Genomic DNA, 23,159 nt, shown 5'->3' on the forward strand with positions numbered 1-23,159 from the left:
CAGATTTTCTTACAGTACTTTACACCAAATGGCCAATGAACCAGTGTTTCAGGTTCAAGGATGATCCTGCAATACCCAATGCTTAATTTTACTATGTATTTACACCATTGGTTACAATATGATCCATTTGTGATCAGCACTGAATATCACAAATGGATCATTTTGCACATACATTTGTTCTATTTTAGTGAAGATGAAGCAATCAAATATTTTGGAAAGCTAAGTCAGTACATTCAAATCAGGCCCACTAACAAATTGAGCACTATCCGGCAGCATTTTCAAAAACCTGCCTTACTGCTTCCAACTCTGATGCCAATCTGAATGTGGTTTTATTCAGGTAAGCACTGGGTAAAACATGCATGGCATCTGGCCAGTTTTGTTCAGCTGAGGACCTGGTCTCTGCTTTATAACATGGGCACTGAGCTGTCAGCATGAAACATGCTCCCAGATTGCCACTGTGAATTGGAATTCAGCCAAACCCAATAAACTTACAGCAGCACCTTAAAAACAAGGTAGTTGAGTGCAAAAACAAGCTGTATCTCCACGACGGAAAAATACATTACATCTTGAAGCATTTGAAAAGCCAAACCCCAAAGTATCAGCCATGAAAACATGTTCTAAGCTTCCATTCATTTCAAGATCATTTCAATTTATTCTCTCAATGTCTGCCTCTTAAATTAACCCACCCTCATCTGAAAGGCAGGAACATTAGCAATGCAGTCATCTGATTTCTTAACCTGACCTGAATATTACATAGTTCTACCACCAGGAAAATGGTCATACAGGAACCTAACATTAAATTAATGTTCATATGCCACAGTCCATTTTGGCACAGCTGGAAGATGTTTTCAAAAGCTGCTTTTTTCCTCTCATGCAGCAGAAGTGGAATGTTTATTAAGTGACAAGTCAGGCAATTGCTGCTATTGAAAATGATGAGTACCAACTCAGTCCTTACACTATCTTGAAGGCAGTACTCTTGGAGGCAGATGCACTGAACAAGACAGACATTGTCATCTGATCATGGAGGAGTCTTACGACAGTGATAAAATTATTTGGACAGTCAAATCCCCAACACCTACTCATTGTCAGAAGCGTTATTATTTTGAAGCCTGGAGCAGAAAGGTCGGATTATCTTTCCTCCCTGAGGTTAATTATAACATTACCTTGAGGTCGCGATTAACCAGCTCAGCATATACAAAGACAATGATTTAGCTTGACTGGTTCCAGCAGCTCCTTTAAATTTTAGGTGTCTGGTCTTTCTTTAAATGATTTGTTAATATTAATACAGAACAAGTTTATCAATATAAACAAATGCACTCAGGAATAGATCAGAATCAACCTGGAACCAACCTGAGGTTTTTAATCCTGAACCCTGTTTAATAAAGCCATCTGGTTTTCTTCACACCCACTCCCAGTCCCAATGCAGGTGTCAAGTCGAAACAACTATCCCTTTCCCTCCACAAATATTGCCTGACCTGCTGAGTTCCTCCAACCCCTTGTTTCTAACTCTAGCTCCCAGCATCCGCAATCTCCTGTGTCACCAGTTCCCTGGACCTGGTCTGTAATGACAGGAGTCATCTTCTTTCAAATCATAACCAATATCAGAAATGGAACTGAAAATGTTAATTTATGTATTATAATTTGTGCATTTTATGCTCATCCAAATGAGATATATATTTTACTGGGAAATGAATCAGCTTTGATTTCAGACACCTAGATTAATAAATGTTCTTAAAAAATGTACCAGCAGAGTAATGTCACTTAGATAGCCTTTATTTAATCAGCGGTACATCTTTGACGTTACTCAAACCACACATTCAAAGGTTTCTGACTGAAAATAACTAATTTTGTCAAACTTTACACAATTGCCCTACACTAGAACATACTTGAGGATTACTCCAGTACTGGGGTTTCCACCCTTTATTATAGCATGAACCCCATTAATCAAGGGGTCCGTGGACCCCAGGTTGGGAACCCTAGCTCCAGTGTAAACATCAAAGTTTTATAATACACAACCTTCAACAATCAGGGTCAAGTGTGATGAAAGCCTATAATGGAAACAGGCAGAAAAGTTTAAGACCATCCTACGAATTCAAATACATATTCCCGTGAGAGGACAGACAGCACTATAGATACAGGAATCTGGAGCAAAAAGAAGCAACCTTTCTGAGAAACTCAGCGGGTAGAGTAGCATCTGTAGGAAGAAAGCAACTGTTACGTTTGGGGTCGACATGCTTACATCAGTTCTTCCAGCAGTTTCCATATAGGCCCTCCCCAAATGCTCAATTTATAAACTCAAGTCCATGGGAATGAGCTCCTATCAATAGTTTTCAAGTCAGAAGTCCGTCATTATGAACGAGAACACGAAGAGAGGATTAAATACCCTTCAGCGCCCAACTTTACGGATGCTTAATGAAAAGCGAAAATCATCATTCAAATATAGGAGTTTACGTTTGAGTTCGGCCTCTGTGAAGGTCCAGCAGTAAAAGGTTTGCTTTTAATAGTGTGCGTCACTTGACATCTTATAATCAACTGCAATCGAGTTGTAACTAAACATTAAATATATCACTTGCCGTATTGATTGTCGTGAGACTGGAGTGTTTTGCGCATATCCTGTGCGCACGGAAAACTACCGATGGTTGTGTTTACAATTCGATAAGGGCTCCGTGCGGGAGGAAGGCACTGAAATAATGCTAAGTCTCTGCAGGTGTTCCTCCTGAGAGATTCGCGGGTTGCTCAGGAAAAATACGGCATAAAGTTTCCACTAGTGGTCAGAGAACACTCGCAACGGCTGCTTTTACGACGAAGTTTTCCTTGGAGTTTGTTGAGCATTTTATTTTTCATTGGCTTTTACTTAAGGAAGGTTGCTTTCAGCTTTTGGGCTGGGCCCGGTGGTACGGGTTCAAGGAAGTCTGCGTCTGCCAGAAACACAGAGCCTTCCCTATCTCACTTTACTCACGTTCAGAGAATCTCATCCTTTGCTGAAGATAACTTGATGGGAGTTTAATAAATCAGTCTCAATGACTGAACAAAGCCTAAATTCTATAACTGAGGATGAACAGAAGACTACAAGAACTCATAATAAAAAAGATTCTAAAAATGTTTATCTTAAGTAAGTATCATTTTTACTCCAACACATATGATTTTTGGATGTTGTTACTGAGGTCTAAATTGTGTATCCACAAACATCTGATTTTGCATCTTGATATTCTGTTTCAGCCTAAGGTTTGTAATGTGTACAGTGTGCAGTCAGCTGTGTATTTAAGTGAATATTTTGAAATAGTGATTTGTGTTCATAAATCAAAGTCAAGTTTATTGTCATATTATTCGGTTCCTAATAAGGAGTCACTCAACTTCAGTTGTCCCATCACTGAACTGTTCTGACAAACATAGACACAGTTTCAAGGACTTTTCATCTCATGTTCTTGATATTTATTGTTTGTTTATTTATTGTTATTTTCTCTTTTGTATTTACACAGTTTGTTGTCCTTTTTCTCATTGGTTGTTTGTCCTGTTGGGTGCAGTCCTTCATTGATTCTATTCTGTTTCTTGGATTTACTGTATATGCCTGCAGGAAAATGGATCTCAGGGTTTTATATGGTGACATATATGTACTTTGATAATAAATTTACTTTGAACTTTAAGGTACTATTCACTCACAGCTTTTCCAAAGAAATATTGTTATTCAAGACGTCCTTGAAGTCCTCAAATTGGAACTTCTCTAGTTCAGAAACCCCAGACTGGTGAACATTGTCAGGCCCAGTCTGACCTCTGGGCTGGAGTTTAAATTTAAGCCATCCTCCAGCCTTTGACTTGGTTGTAATGGGTTTTAGTCTGTTACTATAACAAGGACTAAATATGTTGTAACACTCGATGACAGTCATGGTGACCACATCTGCTGCTGTGAAATGTGGGTGTATTATTGGTTGACACTATTATGTAATTGCATGATACACAGGTATATTAATGATGAGTGCATTTCTGTCTGATACTAACAGCACTTTCAAAGAGCCTTCTTTAAAGATAGCAAATGACCTGACTCCAGGTTTTAATCTTGTTAGAGAGGGATCTGTGGAAGTGAACTTCAGGGAGTTTCAAATAAAGCTATTTTTTTTCAAAAATATTTTATTAATTTGCAAATACAATCCTAACTTGGTCACTATTCACAAGCAAAGCTTTATTCCATTTGCTTACAAGATTTATACCATTGGATGACATTCCTTGTATATATTCCAGACAGAAGTCTGAAAGGATATTGTATGTCCCTCTGTGTGAATAACAAGTAGACCTTGAACTGTGGCCTTTTCCTATAGGGCCTTTCTTATGGCTGCACCAAACTTGAAAGCATCTCTCAAGATTCAGTCCTATGCCTTTAGTACTGTATTTGCCACTCTGCAACATTAGATGTGGACAGCTTGCACTGGAAACCAATCAGATTTTGTGCAGATCAACGCGCATCATTCATTTAGTTTTTGAGCACTCAGCCAAAGCTAATATTTGTCTCATTGCATGTCCTGGGTCATAGAGCACAGTCTCTTATTGTGTAGTTACATATTAACATAAATTATAACGTTTTCCTGATCTCCTTGGCAAACACGTGTTCCAGAAGGAAATTCAGTGAATTCCAGTTAGCTGGGATACATCCGGACCAGTATATTTTGGCCCAATTACAGTAGCCGGTTTCTTTGAAATAGATTTTAACAACAAGCTAATATTTAACTGAGTAATAAATCATGCATTTAAATGAAGTACAGAACAAATTAGAACACTACTACAGTACTATAACTATGTATTAGTTCCTAATAGTTATCAACAGAGGAATTAGTTCAGTGAATGCTGCCATGTTCTTTAGCTTGTAAATGAACAAAATCTGCACAGGCACCTAATGCAAATAGTAGACTGCTTTCTTGTAGTGCTTTCAATGATTACATCCTTCAAATTTTCATTTTCATTGTAACATTCAAGATGATTGTTAATACCTTCAAATTCTTCATAGTTTCTAACTTGTTGAAGTAGTGAAATTGTTTCATTTTCACTCTCAGCCTGTTCTGGTTATCTCCAACCCTGAATGCTTGAAACAGTAGTGAGCAAAACAGTTCTGAATTGCTTTAGGCACGCTTCTCGCTGTCATTGTTTTTTGCACACGAAAACACGTAACTGACACTATTTAAAAACTTCGCTCTAAGCGTTGGGTGGCGTCAAACGTCCACACAAGTGCATGCAATTGATGCTAGTTATAAACAGACAACAATCTCCTGTCCCAATTAACCAGCATAGTGTCCCAAATATATGAAGGGAATCCCAGCTATTTTCTCAATTAGTTTTTGTTCTTTAAGAGTTGTCCCAAATAAGTGGGTGTCCCAATTAACTGGAATCCACTGTAATTGAGACCATAAGACATAGGAGCTGAATTAGGTAGTAGTCATAGTCATACTTTAATAATCCCGGGGGAAATTGGTTTTCGTTACAGATGCTCCATAAATAATAAATAGTAATAGAACCATAAATATTTAAATAGTAATATGCCTATACAGCCTATTGAGTCCACTCCGCCATTCCATCATGGTTGATCCTGGATCCCGTTCAACCCCATACACCTGCCCTTTCACCATATCGCTTGAAGCCCTGACCAATCAGGAATCTATCAACTTCTGCTTTGAATATACCCACGGAACTGGCCTCCACCACAGTCTGTGGCAGAGCATTCCACAGATTCGCCACTCGTTGGCTAAGACATTCCTTATTTCTGTTCTAAAAGATTGCCCTTTAATTTTGAGGCTGTGCCCTCTAGTTCCGGATACCCCCACCGGAGGAAACATCCTCTCCACATTCACCTTATCTACTTATTTCAACATTCGGTAAGTTTTAGAGATCTCTATGCAGTCTTCCATTAAGTACGGGCCCAAAGCTGTCAAATGTTCCTCATATGTTAACCCCTTCGATCCTGAACTGTTGGTAATACTCCAAGTGTGGCCCGACTAGTGTTTTATAAAGCCTCAGCAATATCTCCTTGCTTTTATACTCCCTTGAAGTAAATGCCAACATTGTATTTGCCTTCTTTACCACAGACTCAGCCTGTGAATGAACCATCTGGGAGTCTTGCATGAGAACTCCTAAGTCCCTTTGCACTTCTGATGTTTGAATTTTCTCCTTATTTAGACAATAGTCTGCACTATTATTCCTTTTAGCAAAATGCATCATCATACATTTCCTAACACTGTATTCCATTTGTCACTTTTTTGCCCATTCTTCCAATTTGTCTAAGTCCTGCTGCAATCGCATAGCTTACTCAGCACTACCTACCTCTCCACCTATCTTCGTATCATCAGCAAACTTTGCCACAGACCCATCAATTCTAAAATCATTGACAAACAATGTCCCAAAACTGACCTCTGAGGAACACCTGTAGTCACTGGCAGCCAATCAGAAAAGTCCTCCTTTATTCCCACTTGCTGTCTCCTGCCTGTCAGCCATTTCTCTATCCATGCCAGCATATTTTCTGTAACACCATAGGATTTTATCTTGTTAAGCAGCCTCATGTGAGGCACCCTATCAAATACCTTCTGAAAATCCAAGTAAATGACATCCACTGCCTGTCTTTTGTCCACCCTGCTTGTTAATTTCTTGAAGAATTCTAACAGATTTGTCAGGCAATATTTCCCTTGACAGAAACCATGCTGACTTTAACTTATTTTATCATTAGTCTCCAAGTATCCCAAAACCTCATCCTTAATAATAGACTCCAACACTTCCCCAATCACTGAGATTAGGCTAACTGGTCTATAATTTCCTCCTTTGTCTTCCTCCCTTCATAAAGAGTGGAGTGACATTTGCAATTATCCAGTCCTCCGGGACCATACTAGAATCAACTGATTCTTAAAAGATCATGACCAATGCATCCGTTATCTCTTCAGCAACCTCTTTCAGGACTCTGGGATGTAGTCCATCCAGCCCAGGTGACTTGAGACCTTTCAGTTTGCTCAGCACGTTTTCCTTTGTAATAGCAATGGCACTCACTCCTGCTCCCTGCCACTCATGGACCTCTGGTATACAGCTAGTGTCTTCCACAGCAAAGACGGAAGCAAACGACTTATTAAGTTCATCTGCTATTTCTTTGTCCCCCATTACTACCTCATCAGAATCATTTTCCAGTGGTCCAATATCAACTCCCACCTTTTTATTCTTCATAAAACTGAAAAAAACTTTTAATATCCTGCTTTATATTATCAGCGTTTGCGTAGATATTTCATCTTTTCCCTTATAGGTTTTTTGTTGCTTTTTGTTGGATTTTAAAAGCTTCCCAATCACCCGACTTCCCACTCACTTTTGTGACCTTATATGCCCTTTCCTTGACTTTTATGCAGTCCTTAACTTCCGTTGTCAGCCACGGTTGCCTAGCCCTGCCATTTGAGAACTACTACTCCTGTGGACAAGTCAATCCTGCGCCTTGTGAATTATTCCCGGAAACTTCAGCCACCTCCGTTCTGCCTTCTTTCCCACCAGTATCTTCCTCCAATCCACCTGGATAAGCTCCTCTTTTATGCCTCTGTAATTCTCTTTATTCCATTGCAATACTGATACATGTGACTTGTGCTTCTCCCTCTCAAATTGCAGTATGAATTCAATCATGTTATGATCACTGCTTCCTAAGAGTTCCTTTACTTTAAGTTGACTAATAAGATCTTGGTTATTACACAACATCCAATCTAAGATAGCCTTTCCCCTTGTAGGCTCTAGAAAGCCATCTCATAGGCATTCAACAAATTCCCTCTTTTGCACCAACCTGATTTTCCCAATCCCCTTGCATATTGAAGTCCCCCATTACAATTGTGACTTTACTCTTATTACATGCCCTTTCCAGCTCCCTTTGCAATCTCAACCCCACATCTTGGCCTAAATATGATTCCCATGATGTTTTTTTCCCACTCTTGCAGTTTCTTAACTCCACCAACATACTCTGACCCCATGTCACCTCTTTCTAAAGATGTAATTCCATCTCTTGCCAATGGAGCTACACTAGCTGTATGCCAGAGGTCCGTGAGTGTCAGGGAGCAGGAGTGAGTACCATTGCTATTACAAAGGAAAAAGTGCTAGGCAAAAAAGATAAAGAAAAGCAATGTACTGCAGATGATGGAAGTTAAGAAAAAAAAACATTCTGGCAGTAATTGAGAAAAACAGTTAATAGTTCAGATTGATGACCATTCGTCAGTTCTGATGAAATGATGTCCTACTTTTTATTCCACCATATTCTCAATCTCCCTTGTCATCCATGGAGCCCTGGCTTCTGTTGTGGAAGTGTGTTGACCCTGTCCTGTAATCTCCTTTAAGACCTCTCCACTTTTTTTTTCTTGCCATTTTTGTAGTCAATTTTTAGTTGCATTACACCTTGGCTGGATCCTTCTTTTATCCTGTTGGAGTTATCCCACTTCCAGTTTAAAGATTGTACTTTGGTTTTTTGTTGCATTTCTCCATTACCGTTCTAAATTTGAGCATATGATGATCACTGCCGTCCAAGTGATTTCTCGTGTGCACTCAGCCAACCTTATTCCCTAATAGCAGAATCTGCAATGCCTGCTTAGCTGGACCAAGAACATGTTGGTGAGGACAGTCTCCTGAACACATTTCGGAAATTCCTTCTCATCCTTTCCCTTCACTCTGATGATATTCCAATCAAAATTTCGATAATTATAATCTCTAAAATTGCCAGTCTATAATTCTCCTTTTTCTTCCTTAATTTCTCCAGGCTGTGATATAACCATGATCTAAATGTTAGCTGAAAACCCTGACACCATAATGTCTAATGATTTCCCCTTTTCTCCCCTATCCCACTGTGAGCCAACTCCATCGCATTAGGCTCTGACCACCCGATTGAGACTATCATTTTGATCTTCTAAATTCTTAAGATTAGGTAAAGATGCAGGTTCGCCTTATTTGTCACATGCACATTGACACATGCAGCGAAGTGCATTATTTGGATCAAATCAAGTCAGCGAGGATTGAGTTGGGGGAGTGTTGCCACTCTTCCAGCACCAGCAAAGCCTGCCCACAACGTACTAACCCTAACCATATGTCTTTGGCATGTGGGAGAAAATCTGAGCCCCCAGAAGAAGCCCACGCAATAACAGGGCGAATGTACAAACTCCTTTCAGTGGTGGTAATTGAACCCCAGTCTTCAAGCTGACACTGTGAAGAGCTGTGATAACTACTACACCACTGTGCCAACCCTTTTGTGATGTATGGACAGCAGCTGACGGTTACATTTCAAATGCGCCTGAAATTAGATAAAAAGCTACATAAAAACTTGTATGATTACATTTACAAGTGCCCCACCTCAAAATGTATTTCTCAAAGATCACAATACTTTTTCTTAGAACTCATTGTGAATAGCTTTATTTACACTGGTACAGAAGTTTTTTACATACCTCATTTTATCTTGAATAGCAAGGGAATTTGTTTATATTAGATGTGGCTTTACACAATACCAAGTACTGATCGAAGGTTAAGTAAATTTTCTGAGTCAGTGTTATGATTGCTTACTAAGTTGTTTATTTAGGAACAAAGGAAAAAATGTGATCGTGGCATATGGAACTGCACATGTTGTTTGGCAGGGGGAAAAGCTTCAATTAAGATTTCATTTAGGACCCTTTCATAAAATGAGAAACATGAAAACACTGTCTGGGTACGGACATGTAGGCTTTCATTGTCACTGGGTTGTAGGTAGCATCTAACTACACTGTTTCAGTGGTGGTGGCATCCGTTAGTCTCGCGAGACCATGGATCTGCGCCTGGAAGGTCTTGCTTCAGTCTGTGTTAGAGCAGCATCTGTTGTGGCTGTTTCACTGTTTCAGTAGTTCTTTAATTACATAAACCGGGATGATTCAACAAGATCTACTGGCACTTTTGACAATTACTGGAAATACCAACTTTGCCAATGATGCCCACATTCAGGCAATTAATCAAAAGTGTAGATTAAAATTCCAAGAAACTAACAAATCCACTACTGTACAAGTTTAAAACCCCACTAAGGCGACAGTGGGCCTAGAGAATAGAATCAACAGTAGTGGCAAACCATAACAATGATAAAATGCTTCAGGTTCTACCTCTGTTCGTTGGCCTAGAGAAGATCTAACTTTTGAAGGAATTTGTAAAAAAAATTGACTACATTCTTTTAACATTATTACATCTTTTCAAGAAGTTGAATAAATATTTTAAAAGGCACACATAATATTACATATTTTTGAAGTTATTCTTGCCATTGCAAAGAACTAGTGTATATAAAATGCAGGTATAAAAATATTTATTAACCATGAAGTCATCTTATGAGCCAGGGTTAAGGTTGTGTGGTCATCTTTAAAATTTCAGTAAATGGATTCTACATATTGGTTAAAACTAAGCTTGTATACTGTATTTTCTGGATGACCTTTAAAAAAATTATAGAGAGATGCAGTGCAGAACAGGCCCCTTGATCCATTTGTCCATGCCAAACATCAAACACCTACTTACACAAATCCTGCATTAATTCCACTTGCTAAATCTCCCCACATTCTTACTGTCTCCCCCTGATTATAGTTTATGGTGACCTGATACTGTATCTTGGAATGTGGGAGACACCCAGAGGGAACCCATGGGATCACAGAGAGGGTAGGTATCTCTGGTGCTGTGAGGCAGCAGCTCTTCTAGCTGTACAACTGTGTCACACATGTTAAGCAACCATTAAAATGTCAATATAAATTATGGTCAGCTGCACTTGCTTTTTTTGTTTATTTGCCATTTTGGGTGAACCTGAGTTTGCATAGACATGGTATTCAAAACATGTCCCAAAGTCATTTCCCAATCTTTGAATTGTGAACACTATCACTAGGTACTGATAAGGTCTTGTTGATGCAACAACAGTCCGATTGAGGCACTGACGTTCTAATAGATATTCTGCCAAGAACCTCAGCTGATCTCATAACAATTACAAATACTCTTTATACTTAAAGGAAAACTGCCTTAGTTTGTGAATCAAGTTGAATCTAGAAGTATCCCCGTTATCAAAGACTACTGGAGTGGGATACACAATGCCCTACAAGACATTTTTAAGAAATACCCTTAGAAAGTAAGACCATATATTTTGGGTATGTACCTCAAGAATGATTGAAAAGAGATAAATATTTAATGAATATACTGCTGGTGGCTGGTAAAAAGACTCTTACCAGGAAATGGTTATCACAGGGGAGACCAACTTTAAACGCATGAATGGAAATTACAAAGGACATTTACAAAATGGAGAAGATAACAGCATCTGTTAATCATAAGTTGGAACAGTTTGATTTGTACTGGGAAAAATGGTTCAACTACATAACACCTCATAGGCTTGATCTTATTCTCACAAATCATGTATGAACATGTTGTAAAAAAAGATCACTCCCCACTTGTACATAGTTTTCTCCTTTTGCTTGTTCTTTCTTTCCTCTCTTCTATAGGTGTATACCTCAGATAAATATTATGTGGAGATTTGTGGCAAATATGACTATATGATATATATGTACAATATCTGAAATGCATCTTATGGAAATGTTTGTTTGATGATGAACTTCAATAAAAAATAAATTACAAAAAAAAAGAAATTACTTTTACAATACGCAATTGCCAAAGCGCAGCAAGTATGGTTTGATGACCTTTAGTCATCTGTCCTTAGCACATCAGCAGAGGTGCCAAAGAAAATCCTTGTTCAATAGCGCAAACATGAGAAAATCTGCAGATGCTGGAAATTCAAACAACACACACAAAATGCTGGTGGAATGCAGCAGGCCAGGGAGCATCTATAGGAGGAAGTACAGTTGACGTTTTGGGTCGAGACGAAGGCGAATTCCACCAGCATTTTTTGTGTGTTCCTTGTGCAGTAGGCTTGTTCAAAGTAATTACACTGAAGTTGTCTTTGGCCTTTCTCCAGAGATCTGGTTTATGGTTTCTTCGGCAATACACTGACTTGGTAATACTGTGAGATCCGATGGAAACTATAATCTCCATGTTAATATTTGTAGGGTTGTAATCAGTAGTACCAGAAAACATTGTAGTACTTATATGTATAAAACTCTGTTCCTGAGGCTTTTCCTCATTGTGAAATAGTATTTGACCAGACATAGCATTAAGTTGACTTGATAAAGCCTAGAGAACTGGAATTGAGGAGAGTTCTCTTCACAGATTGAAGTCATATCTACAATAAAAGATGTTGGTTTTGGTTATTAGAAGCCAGACTTTATGTATTCCCGGATATCACTACAAAGTACTCCACTAAGCATTGTCGTAAGTGTGGTGCTTTACCATTCACCTTCCCTTTGTCAGCTATTAAGGCTGATTTATACTTCTGCGTCAACTCGACGCCGTAACCTACGCAAGTGACCTACACACGTTGTGAGCATTTACACTTGTGCGTTGGTGTATCTGCGTCACTCTGCAATTTGGGCACGTCACGCACGCGCACACGCCTGCGCAAGGCTTCATGGTCATGGTAGTCTTTCTCGGGGTAAACAAGTTTAAAGCGAGAGTCTTTTTTCATAAAAGCGAAATGTCCTCCATAATTTCGAAGGTCTGTAAAGCTTTATGGAAAGCATTGTAGACAGACTTCCTTCCCTGCCCTTCAGTCACCCAATGGGAAGCTATTGCAGCGTAGGAGGAAATGCGATGCTACCAAGCGGACCAATCACAGCTGTTGCGGTCTGCGTTACCGCGACACGTAGTTACATTTTGGGAGAGGTGCGCGTCAGGCTACGGCGTAGGGATTGGCGTAGGCTCTGCGTAGGGTTCGTGGCTATGCTGTACCTACAGCATCGAGTTGACGCAGAAGTATAAATGAGCCTTTAGAGCCGGTGATTATTGCAGATTATACAATGGTCAGTTTCCTTCACATTTTCAGATAAGGAAACAGTCCCTGCCTGCATATAATAGGCTAGTAATCGGCGATAGCATACATACCAGTAACAGCAGTTGCCAATAGGACAGCATGTAACCATCTGCCTTTCAACTTCCATGCCATTCCCTGATCTTCACACAAATACTGTGACTCTGACCAGAGAGGTAGCGGATTATTCTGTGGGGAGTGAATCCCCAGTTAACATATGACTTATGAGCGCTTTGAGGACTGACATAGTTCATTTGCCTGGATGGGTCCAACTACAACCACACATTTGCTGTCTCCATCCCGTTGCAATGTGTGCAATCTACAAAATGCTCTACAAAAGCACAAATCCACAGCCTCAGCCATTTAGGGCCTGGGTGATTGGGTGAAAACTCAATTGCATAATTTTCAGGGTTCTGGACCAAGAACTGTGAAGTGGAGAAAAATTTAATACCATGCTTGCTCTGTACAATTTTGATGGGCAGAATGGTTTCCTGTGCTGTAAATTCCCGTGAGGCAGGAAGCAGGCAGATTAGAATATTGCCATTGAGAAAGTTCCCTGAAATCTTCATATTTAAAATGTACTCTTATGCTAGCAGCATTAGAGACCATCTTCACCATACAAGAAACAGTTGAAGAAGGAAGTCTGCAGCCCCTCCTGAAGGACCATTTGATGTTTGGTGTTTAAGTGTGTATCATGCCAGTGATGCTCCCATCACTTGTGCCCAATCTCGTAAGACTTGACCCATACACTGTATATGACATTCATAGCACATTGAATGTTTGCTCCTGAAAAGTAACATCTATGGCAATAAGCAACTGATCAGATAATTTTCAGTCTCTCATTGGTACAGTCAGAAGTGCCCATTTGCTTCAAAAGGGCAACAAACATACCAGTTCCCAGTGAAAACAGGGTGAGCTGCCTTAACAATTATTGTCCAGTAACACTCACATCTACACGATGAAATGCTTGGAGAGGTTGGTTATGGCTAGAATTAACTCCTGTCTCAGCAAGGACCTGGACCCACTGCAGTTTGCCTATCATCACAATAGGTCTACAGCAGATGCGATCTCATTGGATCTTCATGTGACCTTGGGTCACCTGGACTTGCGTCAGAATGCTATCTATTTCCTTCAGCTCAGTGTTTAAAATAACCATTCCCACACTTCTGATCGAAAAGCTCCAAACCTAGGCCTTTGTACCTTCCTCTAAAAATGGATCCTCTGCTTTTTCACTGGAAGACCACAGTCTGTGTGGATTGGAAATAACATCTCCACCTCACTGACAATCAATACTGGTGCACCTCAAGGATGTGTGCTCAGCCCACTGCTCTACTCTATACACCCATGACAGCGTGGCTGGGCACAGCTGAAATGCCATCTATAAATTTGATGCCAACACAACTATTGTTGGAAGCATTTCCGATGGTGATGAGAAGGCACACAGGAGCAAGATATATCAGCTAGTTGAGTGGTGTCGCAACAACTTTGCACTCCATATCAGTAAGACCAAAGAACTGATTTTGGACTTCAAAAAGTGTAAGATGAGGGAACACACACCAGTTCTCATAGAGGGATCAAAAGTGTAAAGGGTGAGCAATTTCAGGTTCCTGGGTGTCAACATCTCTAAGGATCTGTTCTGTGTCCAACATATCAATACATTTACAAAGAAGGCATGACGGTGCCTATATTTCATTGAGCTTGAAGAGATTTCGTATGTCACCAAAGAAACTCTCAAATTTCTACAGATGTACCATGGAGAGCATTGTAGCTGGCTGCATCACAGTCTGGTATGGAAGGAGGGGCTGCTGCATAGGATCAGAAGCTGCAAAAAGTCCTGACCTTGGCCAGCTCCATCATGGGCACCAGCCTCCGTAGCATCCAGGACATCAAGGAGCGATGCCTCAGAAGGGTGGCATCCATCATTAAGGCCCCCATCACCCAACACATGCCCTCTTCTCATTGTGACCATCAGGGAGGAGGTACAGGAGCCTGAATAATATTAAATCTGAGTTAATTTTGTAAAATTAATTTTGGCATAAAAGGCTGACTTGGGTGAACTCTTGGTAAGCGGTTTAAATTTGATAATTCCAGACACTGAGTCACTTTGTAGTTTTGCACAAACAGAAGCCAATCCTTCAGCAGAGAAACTGGTTTAAATATACAAGTTTATTGTCATATGCACAAGTACAGTGAGGTTCCAGATACAATGAAAAACTTGCAACATGGAGATTCTGATGACAGTTTATGTACAATTTAACACTGTATGCAAAAACAAAGTGTTAATACATAATTAAAAACATGTCCACGGTTGTGCAAGTGGTGGTCTGTGGTGTTCTGTTGTTGAAGTAGGATTGGGATTGTGCAGGTCATTTCAAAACTCTGATGGTTGTGGAAAGTAGCTGTTCCTGAAACTGATGGTGTTACCCTTCAGGCTGTTGCACCTCTTACCTGATGGTAGCAGTAGATACAAGACCATAAGATATAGGAGCAGAATTAGACAACTTGGCCCATTGTGGCCACTCCACAATTTCATCATGGCTGATCCAATTTTCCTCTCCGCCTCAATCTCCTGCCTTCTCCCCTGCCTTCTCCCCGTATCCCCTCATTACCTGACCAATCAAGAATCTATCAACCTCTGCCTTGAATATACATAAACACTTGGCCTCCACTGCTGCTTGTGGAAAAGAATTCCACAGATTCACCATTCTCTGGCTAAAGAAATTCCTCCTCATCTCCATTCAAGAAGGACCCCCCTCTATTCTGAGGCTGTGTCCTCTGATCTTAGACTCTCCCACCATAGGAAACATCCTCTCCATATCCACTCTATAAGGGCATTAATTCTATTTGGAAAATATATTTTTAAAAAATTGAATGCAATGATTTCTTATAAAAATCCCAATAAACTATTTGTACTTTGAGGAGAAATGGTTTGTCAACTAAAACACTCAAGCTTCTACAAATGTGCAATGGAGAGCATTCTGACTGGCTGCATCACTCTCTGGTATGGGGTGGGCTACTTCACAATATCAAAGACAGTTGCAGAAACTTGTGAAATTAGTCAGCCTCCATAGTATCCAAGACATCTTCAAGGAGTGGTGTTGTAGGAAGGCAGTGTCCATTATTAAGGATCCCTACCACCCAGGACATGCTCTCTTCACACTGTTACCCTCAGGAAGGAGGCACAGAAGCCTAAAGGTGCACACTCAGCAATTCAGAAACAGCTTCTTCCCCTCTGCCAACCAATTTCTAAATGGACATTGAACCCATGAACACTACCTCACTAATTTTTATTCTTTTTGCACTACTGTACTTATTTTAACTTCACCATTTAATAGACATATGTATACTTAATGTAATCCAGTTTTATATTTCTATCTATTTATCATTTGTTTCATTGTACTGCTGCTGCAAAGTTAACATTTCATGACATATGCCAGTGATATTAAATCTGATTCTGTACTACTTGAATGTAAACACAAGTTGTTTTTAATGACTCCTGTGCCTAACTCTGAGAGGAAAAGAACTGTATTGTTGTTTAAGCATGTGTAGAATATTAATTTTAGTCCAGGTGGTCAAAATACCCATTTAAAAAAAAATCCTCTTTTTCCCCCACGACCCTTACAAAATATATAGACATGATTAAAGGTGATGCTAAATATTTTTCGGTTCCCCCCACCCCCACGATGATTGAAAGTCTCCTTTCACACGCACAAAATGCTGTAGGGTCTCAGCGGCTCATCAGTAGAGGAAAATAAACAGTCCACGTTTCGGGCCCGTGTTGGAATGTGTTCAAATCCCACTTCCAACATTACTGCATAATAATGAGGGAATACCTCAGTTCGGGCTGAGATGTTAATCCAAGGCCCTTCTGGCCTTCAATGGAAGATCCCACTACTAACCATGGTTTATTTACTCTTTAGCTGGTTAGGCATTGCACTGCGGGCCGAAGGGCCTGTTCCTTGCTATACAGTTCTATCTATCTAATCACTGCCAAACAGCAGAACTATTCCTTGTGTCCCGGTCTACATTTGTCTTTCAGCTCGCTGTCATTGCCATAAATCTGCAGTCTGTGGGAGCTGCTTGTGTACTAATTGGCTGCCATTTTCCACGTGAGGAAACGTCCAAACAGTTTCGACTTCAAAAGAATTTCGTCAATGTAGGATACTTTTTCCGAGGTCAGAGCAGCATCAAGGTCAGGAAATAAGTGTATCTGAGATTACTGCCGAAGTGCTGCGATCGGAATAAGAACTTGGAGTTATCCCAGGCGGGAAATGCTGCTCTCTTGATGTTTTGTCCGAGAGTTTTTCCGTTGACTTGATGTGGCGTGAGAACTTGCATTAGTTCCACCTCGTGTTGCTACTTCCCTCATCCTCTCGCAACCCGGACTGCGGATCAGCTGGTCTCAAGTTTCAACTCCGATGTGATGCAACAGAGCCTGATATGCAGACGGAAGTCGGCTGAAATTTTAAAACTTGCTTCCAAAAGCCCTCGGATCGGAGAAACTTCAATGAACGCGGGGAGGTGGGTGGGAGCGCGTCGTTTATTCTTGCTCGCAATGAAAAGTTTTTGAAAGGTCCGACTTGTTCCGGTGTGTGGAGCCGGGCCTTTCAGTTTGCGTGTCGCGAATTCAGCTGAAGCCGGGTAGCCGCCTCGGCGCATCTCCGGGGGTGAGAGAAGGTAGCTTCTGTGTACGCTTTAAAGGAAGCAATTGAGTTTCGCGCCAGCTGGTTAAAGTTAGTTGTCGTGCTTTTGAATTAAAATTAAGTAATTTGCTGAAGTTGTAGCGTCCGCGTGCACTTTTAGAAAAGCTACTTAGAAATTGAGCGGTTGGTAATTGCGTTTCTGAACAACTTTTACATTGGCTTAAGTTTTGATTTTTTTTCTCTCGTAACTCACTCCCCCATCCCCACACACACACCAATATTGTGGCATATTTCTGTAAACATCAGATATTAGGAGCACATCTTCAAAATGGAGCTGTCATTTGATTGAATGACAATTGCCAGCATCTGGGATGTAGAAGGCGCATGGTAAAATATTATTTTGCACCCTTTTGTTTCACTGGGGCGTGATGGAGGTACAGCATTGCAACTTAAGTTTGTGTAGGAACAGTTAATGTCAGCTGCCGCGCACATTCACCTTTTAAGCTTTTGATTATACTTTGTCAATTGATTTACATAAACCGGACAAAGGGGCTTGTATTCAGTTGAAGGGTTGGGGGAAGAACCGGAAGAAAGTAAATCATCAGAACGGGGATTTTGTTTAGACTTGTTGATGTAAGGAATTGTTTAGATGAAACACGTTTGAAGGCGCTGTCAAATTGAGCAAGTCGATGTGTACTTTAAGTTATTTTTAGTTTGGGTTCATTTTCTACCGACGCCGACTGCAATTTACATATACTGTAAAGTTAATCCAACATTATCCAAATTCTTTCTCAACATGGTGATGGTGCACTTAAAAAAATTTTGAATTTCTACAGATTAGAATATTTGAATCTTCTTGCTAAAAAAGGAAGCCATGCATGTCCACACTAGTTAAAACGAGAGCTAACTTGCCTAGTCCCGCTTTATATATTTGATTTTTCTATCCTTTCAGATCGTGAGATAAAGGCTCCTCCAACTTTCTGGGCAGAAAAATTTATCTTTCCTGTAATCGTTCTCCAATTTAAATTTATAATCCTTCCTTCTGTTCAGGGGAAAGAGTCCTCTACTTTATCTAGGCCTCTCAAATTTTTAGTTTACAGCTTCCTGCGTCTGTCCTCAGCTTTTGTTCCAAAGAAATCAGCTGCAGTCTATTCAGTCTTCACTTTTAAGTAAAGTTTTTCTAATCATGGCAACAACCTTGTTTAAAAAAACTCTTCCATTTCCCTTCTATAATGGAACATGTTTGCTATAATGTGACAACCAGGAATGTATGCAATGCTAAAGCAGTGACGCAACAGAGGTTTACACAATTGTACTGTAATGTAACTACTTTGTTCTTATGTTCTGTGTCGTGACTAAGCAAAAAAAATCACACGTCATTTTATCTATGACTTGCTGCCTTTTTAAGGATTTCTGAAAGTGCATGCCAAAGTTGTTTTTCTCATCAATCTCCTTGCATTTAATGGGTATTCGCTTACCTTGTTGCACTATCTGAATTAAGTTCCATTGTTACTTTTCTGACCAACCAACCTTCTTTATTCTCTTGAAGTTTCAAGTTTTCCTCGTCTGTCAGGCACAGGGACAACCTGTATGCCATCTGCACCTTCTCCACCGCTATTAGATCCACCCCAGTGGACCTCCACTGCTGTCACATCCAAACCAGTGAAACTCCTCTGAACCTACTCCACCACCATCACAACCGAACCGAGTGACCTCTGTACCTTCTCCACCATTTGTGAAAGATGTAGAGAGTACATATCTAGAAAATGCTCAAACTCAGAAGGGTAAAGAGAAACAAATTCTCTAGAACAAGAATCAGCTAGAACAATGGCTCCCAACCTGAAACGTGGACAATCCATTTTCCTCCATATCTGCTGCCTGACCCGCTGCAGACCTCCAGATTTCCAGCATCTGCAGTCTCTGTATCTCCATTTAGGGTCATTCAGATTATTTATCACATGTACATCAAAACATATGTACAGTGTTGTGCTTCACTTGTGTTAACAACCAAAACACCTAAGGGTGTGCTGGGGGCAGCCAGAAAGGTTGCCACACTTTCCAGTGCAAATATAGCACGCGGATAGTTTCCACTAAGCAACACAAGCAATGACCTTACTGATCAAAAATGAGGCTACAACAGCAAAAGCACCTCTTTTCCCAGCCTTCCAACCCAACTACTGACACACCCAGAGAAGCTTCCGGTCCCCAGGGTGGGCTCCCTCCAGGCTTTCAGTCCTTGTTCCCCAATTCTCAGACTCTCAGTTATCTGGCCTCCAACTTCAACCCAGGATGCCAATCACAGGTTCGAACTTCCAGACTTGCAAGGATCTTCAACCCTAGTGACCCGGGCTTTCATGTCTCCTTTGAGCCTCTACCTTCAGGCTTCTACCTCTGGACTCGCTACGCTCTGGGCTTCACCATTTGGCTTTGCCTTCCGGACATAGTTATGTTTGACCAGCAGGCCTCTGTTTCTGGACTTGCCTGGACCTAGATTTGCACAGACCTCCAACCTGGGGGTATTACAAGCCTCTTGACTCCCACCTGTACGTGGAACTGGACACCCAATCTGGAACCTGTTTCTGACCTAGAGGTGGCTGGTCTCCTTAGTAGCCATAACACAACTTTTGGGATCACTGATGCTTGACCTGGACTTGGACTCATCCCTATCCCTATCCCTAAACCCTAAAAGCTTGAAAGCACATACCACCAGGCTCAAGGACAGCTTCTATCCTGCTGTTATAACACTATTGCATGTTTCATAGTATAATAAGATGAACATTTGACCGCACAATTTAACTTATGATCTTGCACCTTATTGTCCATCTGCATTGGAATTTATTTGTAGTTGTTACATTTTATTCTGCATATTATTATTATTATTATTACTTTACAAAGTACTACCTTGATGTATTGTAATGAATTGATTTGTATGACCATTACATATGGAAAACTTTTTCACTAACTTCAGGATTTGTGACAATAACATACCAACTCTATTTGCAAATATGAAAAAGGATTTGCTGTGTTGTCCATTCATCTTGTGTTTGCCAGTAAGTCAAAATATTGTATTTATTTAACTACCTTTTAAATTTGCATCATTTTGATTTTGCTGACTCTCAATTGAATAGAAAACTTATTAAATGTAGTTCCTTGCTTTAATATCTAATGTAACGTGCAAGTAACCAACAATGGAAGCATTACAGATGTATTTCTATTAAGAAGCTGGTGATGAATCAGCCTCTTAAACCTTTGGGAATTTTGTAGAAGAGATCACCCACTGCTTTTCTCATTCTGAGTAACAAATTTCAGGAAGTGCTGTGGATAAAGGATAAAGCCTTAGCAAGTTACTGAAGTTTAATGTGATGGTGCAGGTTCTACCTGTGCTGGAGTGAATGTTCGGGATGATGGTTCAGGTGCGAATTAAGTAAGTTGTTTTTTTGTCATTGATGTTGACAGGCTCATTGTTATTGGAGTTGAATTCATCCAGGCAAAAGGACAATATTCCATAACAGTCTTGGGCTGTTGTATATAAAGGAAAGGCTTTGGGAAGACAGGAGGTGATTTGCTTTCCACAGAAGATGCAAAAGACATTAGTAATTGATCCTCATTGGATTCTGCCGTGTCTTAGCTTTGCCATTATGAACAGTGAAAGGGACTCTTGTGATAGTAATGTGTCAAGGGACTTTGCTGATCATTGGTTGAGTTTGTTAATACTGTCAGTGTTGTCCTGATCTTGCTGAGTATGGACATGAACTACTTTGTTAACTGAGCGAAGGTAAACACAAGTGAACCCGAAGGAATTGACAGCAAAGAGCACCACTTGTGACATTTGGTGATGGTTGAAGCAGCTGAATATGTTTGGGTGTGGGATTGTACTGAAGAGCTCCTGCTACAATGTCCCATGACTCAGATGACAGACTTCGCAACAAGCCAAAACAATCACCCTTCATGCAGAGTTTGGTCCATGTGCCTCAAACTTTCCTATTCATATGGAAATTATGAAAAATCCAATTGTGGAAGCATTGCTTTGATATCAAGACAGTTGTTCTTGTCTTTATTCTTTTTATTTGAAGGAGCAACTGTCTTAATATCAAGGTTAAATGTCAGGTTATCTGATTGGCATTCCAGCTGATCTTCAGTTATTTGTATGTGGCACTTCAGTACATTTGATACTTTGTCAGTTTTCTAAGGAAGGATTCCAGAATGGAATAGTAAGATTGCAATACATCATTTTAAAAAAAACTATAAATTGCAATGAGAAAGAAGTAGTGCAAAAAAAGAAAAAGGGTAAGGTTGTGGTCATGGGTTCATTGTCCATTCAGAAATCTGATTGCAAAGGGAAGAAGCTGTTGCTGCAACTATTGAGCGTGTGTTTTCAGGTGCCTGTAACATCACCTTAATGGTAGCAGACAGAGGGAAGGGGGCATGCCCTGGGTGAATAGAGGTCCTTAATGACAGACGCTGCCTCGTTGATACATCACCTTTTGAAGATATCTTTGATGCTGGGTACGATAGTGCCCATGATGAGCTTGCTGAGTTTGCAGCTTTTTCAGATCCTGTGCAGTGGCTCCTCCACACTAGATGATGATGCAGTTAGAATGCTCTCCATGGTACATCTGAGAGTGTCTTTATTGACACTCTTAAGTCTTCTCAAACTCCTAATGGAATATAGCTGCTGTCATGTCTTCTTTGTAATTGCATCAATATGTTAGAGTCAGAATAGGTCTTTAGAGATGTTAACACTCAGGAAACTGAAACTGCTTACATTTTCCACTGCTGGTCCCTCAGAGTGAGTGTAAGTGTGTGTGTGTGTGTGTCCGTCCCTCAAGCTCTCATTCCTAGTTCCACAATCAAGTCCTTGGTCTTCCTGATGTTGAGTGCAAGGTTGTTGCAACACCACCTGATCTATCTCACTCCTGTATGCCTCCTCATCACCACTGAAATTCTGTCACAATAGTCGTGCCATTGGTACATTTCGGAAATGCCAATGGGTCTTGGCCCTAAATGTCAACTGTACTTTTTTCCATTGATGGTGCCTGACCTGCTGAGTTCCTCCAGCATCTTATGTCTGCTACTTTCATTTCCAGCATCTGCAGGTTCTCTCTTGTTAGGGAATTTCTCTGTTATGATTAGAGCACGTTAATTCAAAGTGTTGCTACTTCTCGAAAAACCACAACTAAGAGGTTTTTGGAGATCTGAAGACTTCGTTACATTCCATGTGCGCAGTTTTGTAGTAGAGAATTGAATGAAATATTTTAAGCTGCTTTCCTCAGTTGGGAGCAGATTGTGATTCATTGCTGGGCACTTGAGTCTATAACCAAGGATTGAAAGGAGTTGGATATATTCTGAAGTTCCTTCCAGGTAAATGTGAATGTAATTTTTTTCAGTCCCTTAACTCTCACTCATACAGTATTCTGGATAATGTAGGGTCATATGTAAAAATGAAGACACTATCAAGACATTTTGTATATATTAAAATACCTATTCACAAAAACAAATGGTATATTAAAGTGTTGCTACTGAATTGGTCTTTAAAATATTTGACTGCTCAGTTGCTTCTGCAAACTTTCCAATAAGAACTTGCTTTTGGGTTACTGACATTTTTAAAATGTAATTTCGAGAATACTGATTTT

At 40.2% G+C, this 23,159-nt stretch overlaps 1 protein-coding gene across 3 annotated transcripts in view; it reads left to right on the plus strand.

Annotated features, from left to right (window-relative positions):
• Nucleotides 1-2,650: 2,650 nt before the first annotated feature.
• Nucleotides 2,651-23,159, plus strand: part of gramd2b (GRAM domain-containing protein 2B) — a 54,066-nt gene continuing 33,557 nt past the window's right edge. Inside the window, exon 1 of one of the 3 annotated variants that reach the window (XM_072281489.1) lies at nt 2,651-3,112. In XM_072281489.1, the coding sequence (XP_072137590.1) occupies nt 3,021-3,112 (92 nt within the window). In that variant the 5' untranslated portion in view covers nt 2,651-3,020. Of the gene's footprint in view, nt 3,113-17,047; nt 17,405-23,159 lie in introns of those variants that run through there. The other 2 variants (XM_072281488.1, XM_072281490.1) reach the window with 2 other exon arrangements.

The sequence above is a fragment of the Mobula birostris genome, chromosome 17, assembly GCF_030028105.1.
Source record: "Mobula birostris isolate sMobBir1 chromosome 17, sMobBir1.hap1, whole genome shotgun sequence".
Taxonomy (NCBI): Eukaryota; Metazoa; Chordata; class Chondrichthyes; order Myliobatiformes; family Myliobatidae; genus Mobula; species Mobula birostris.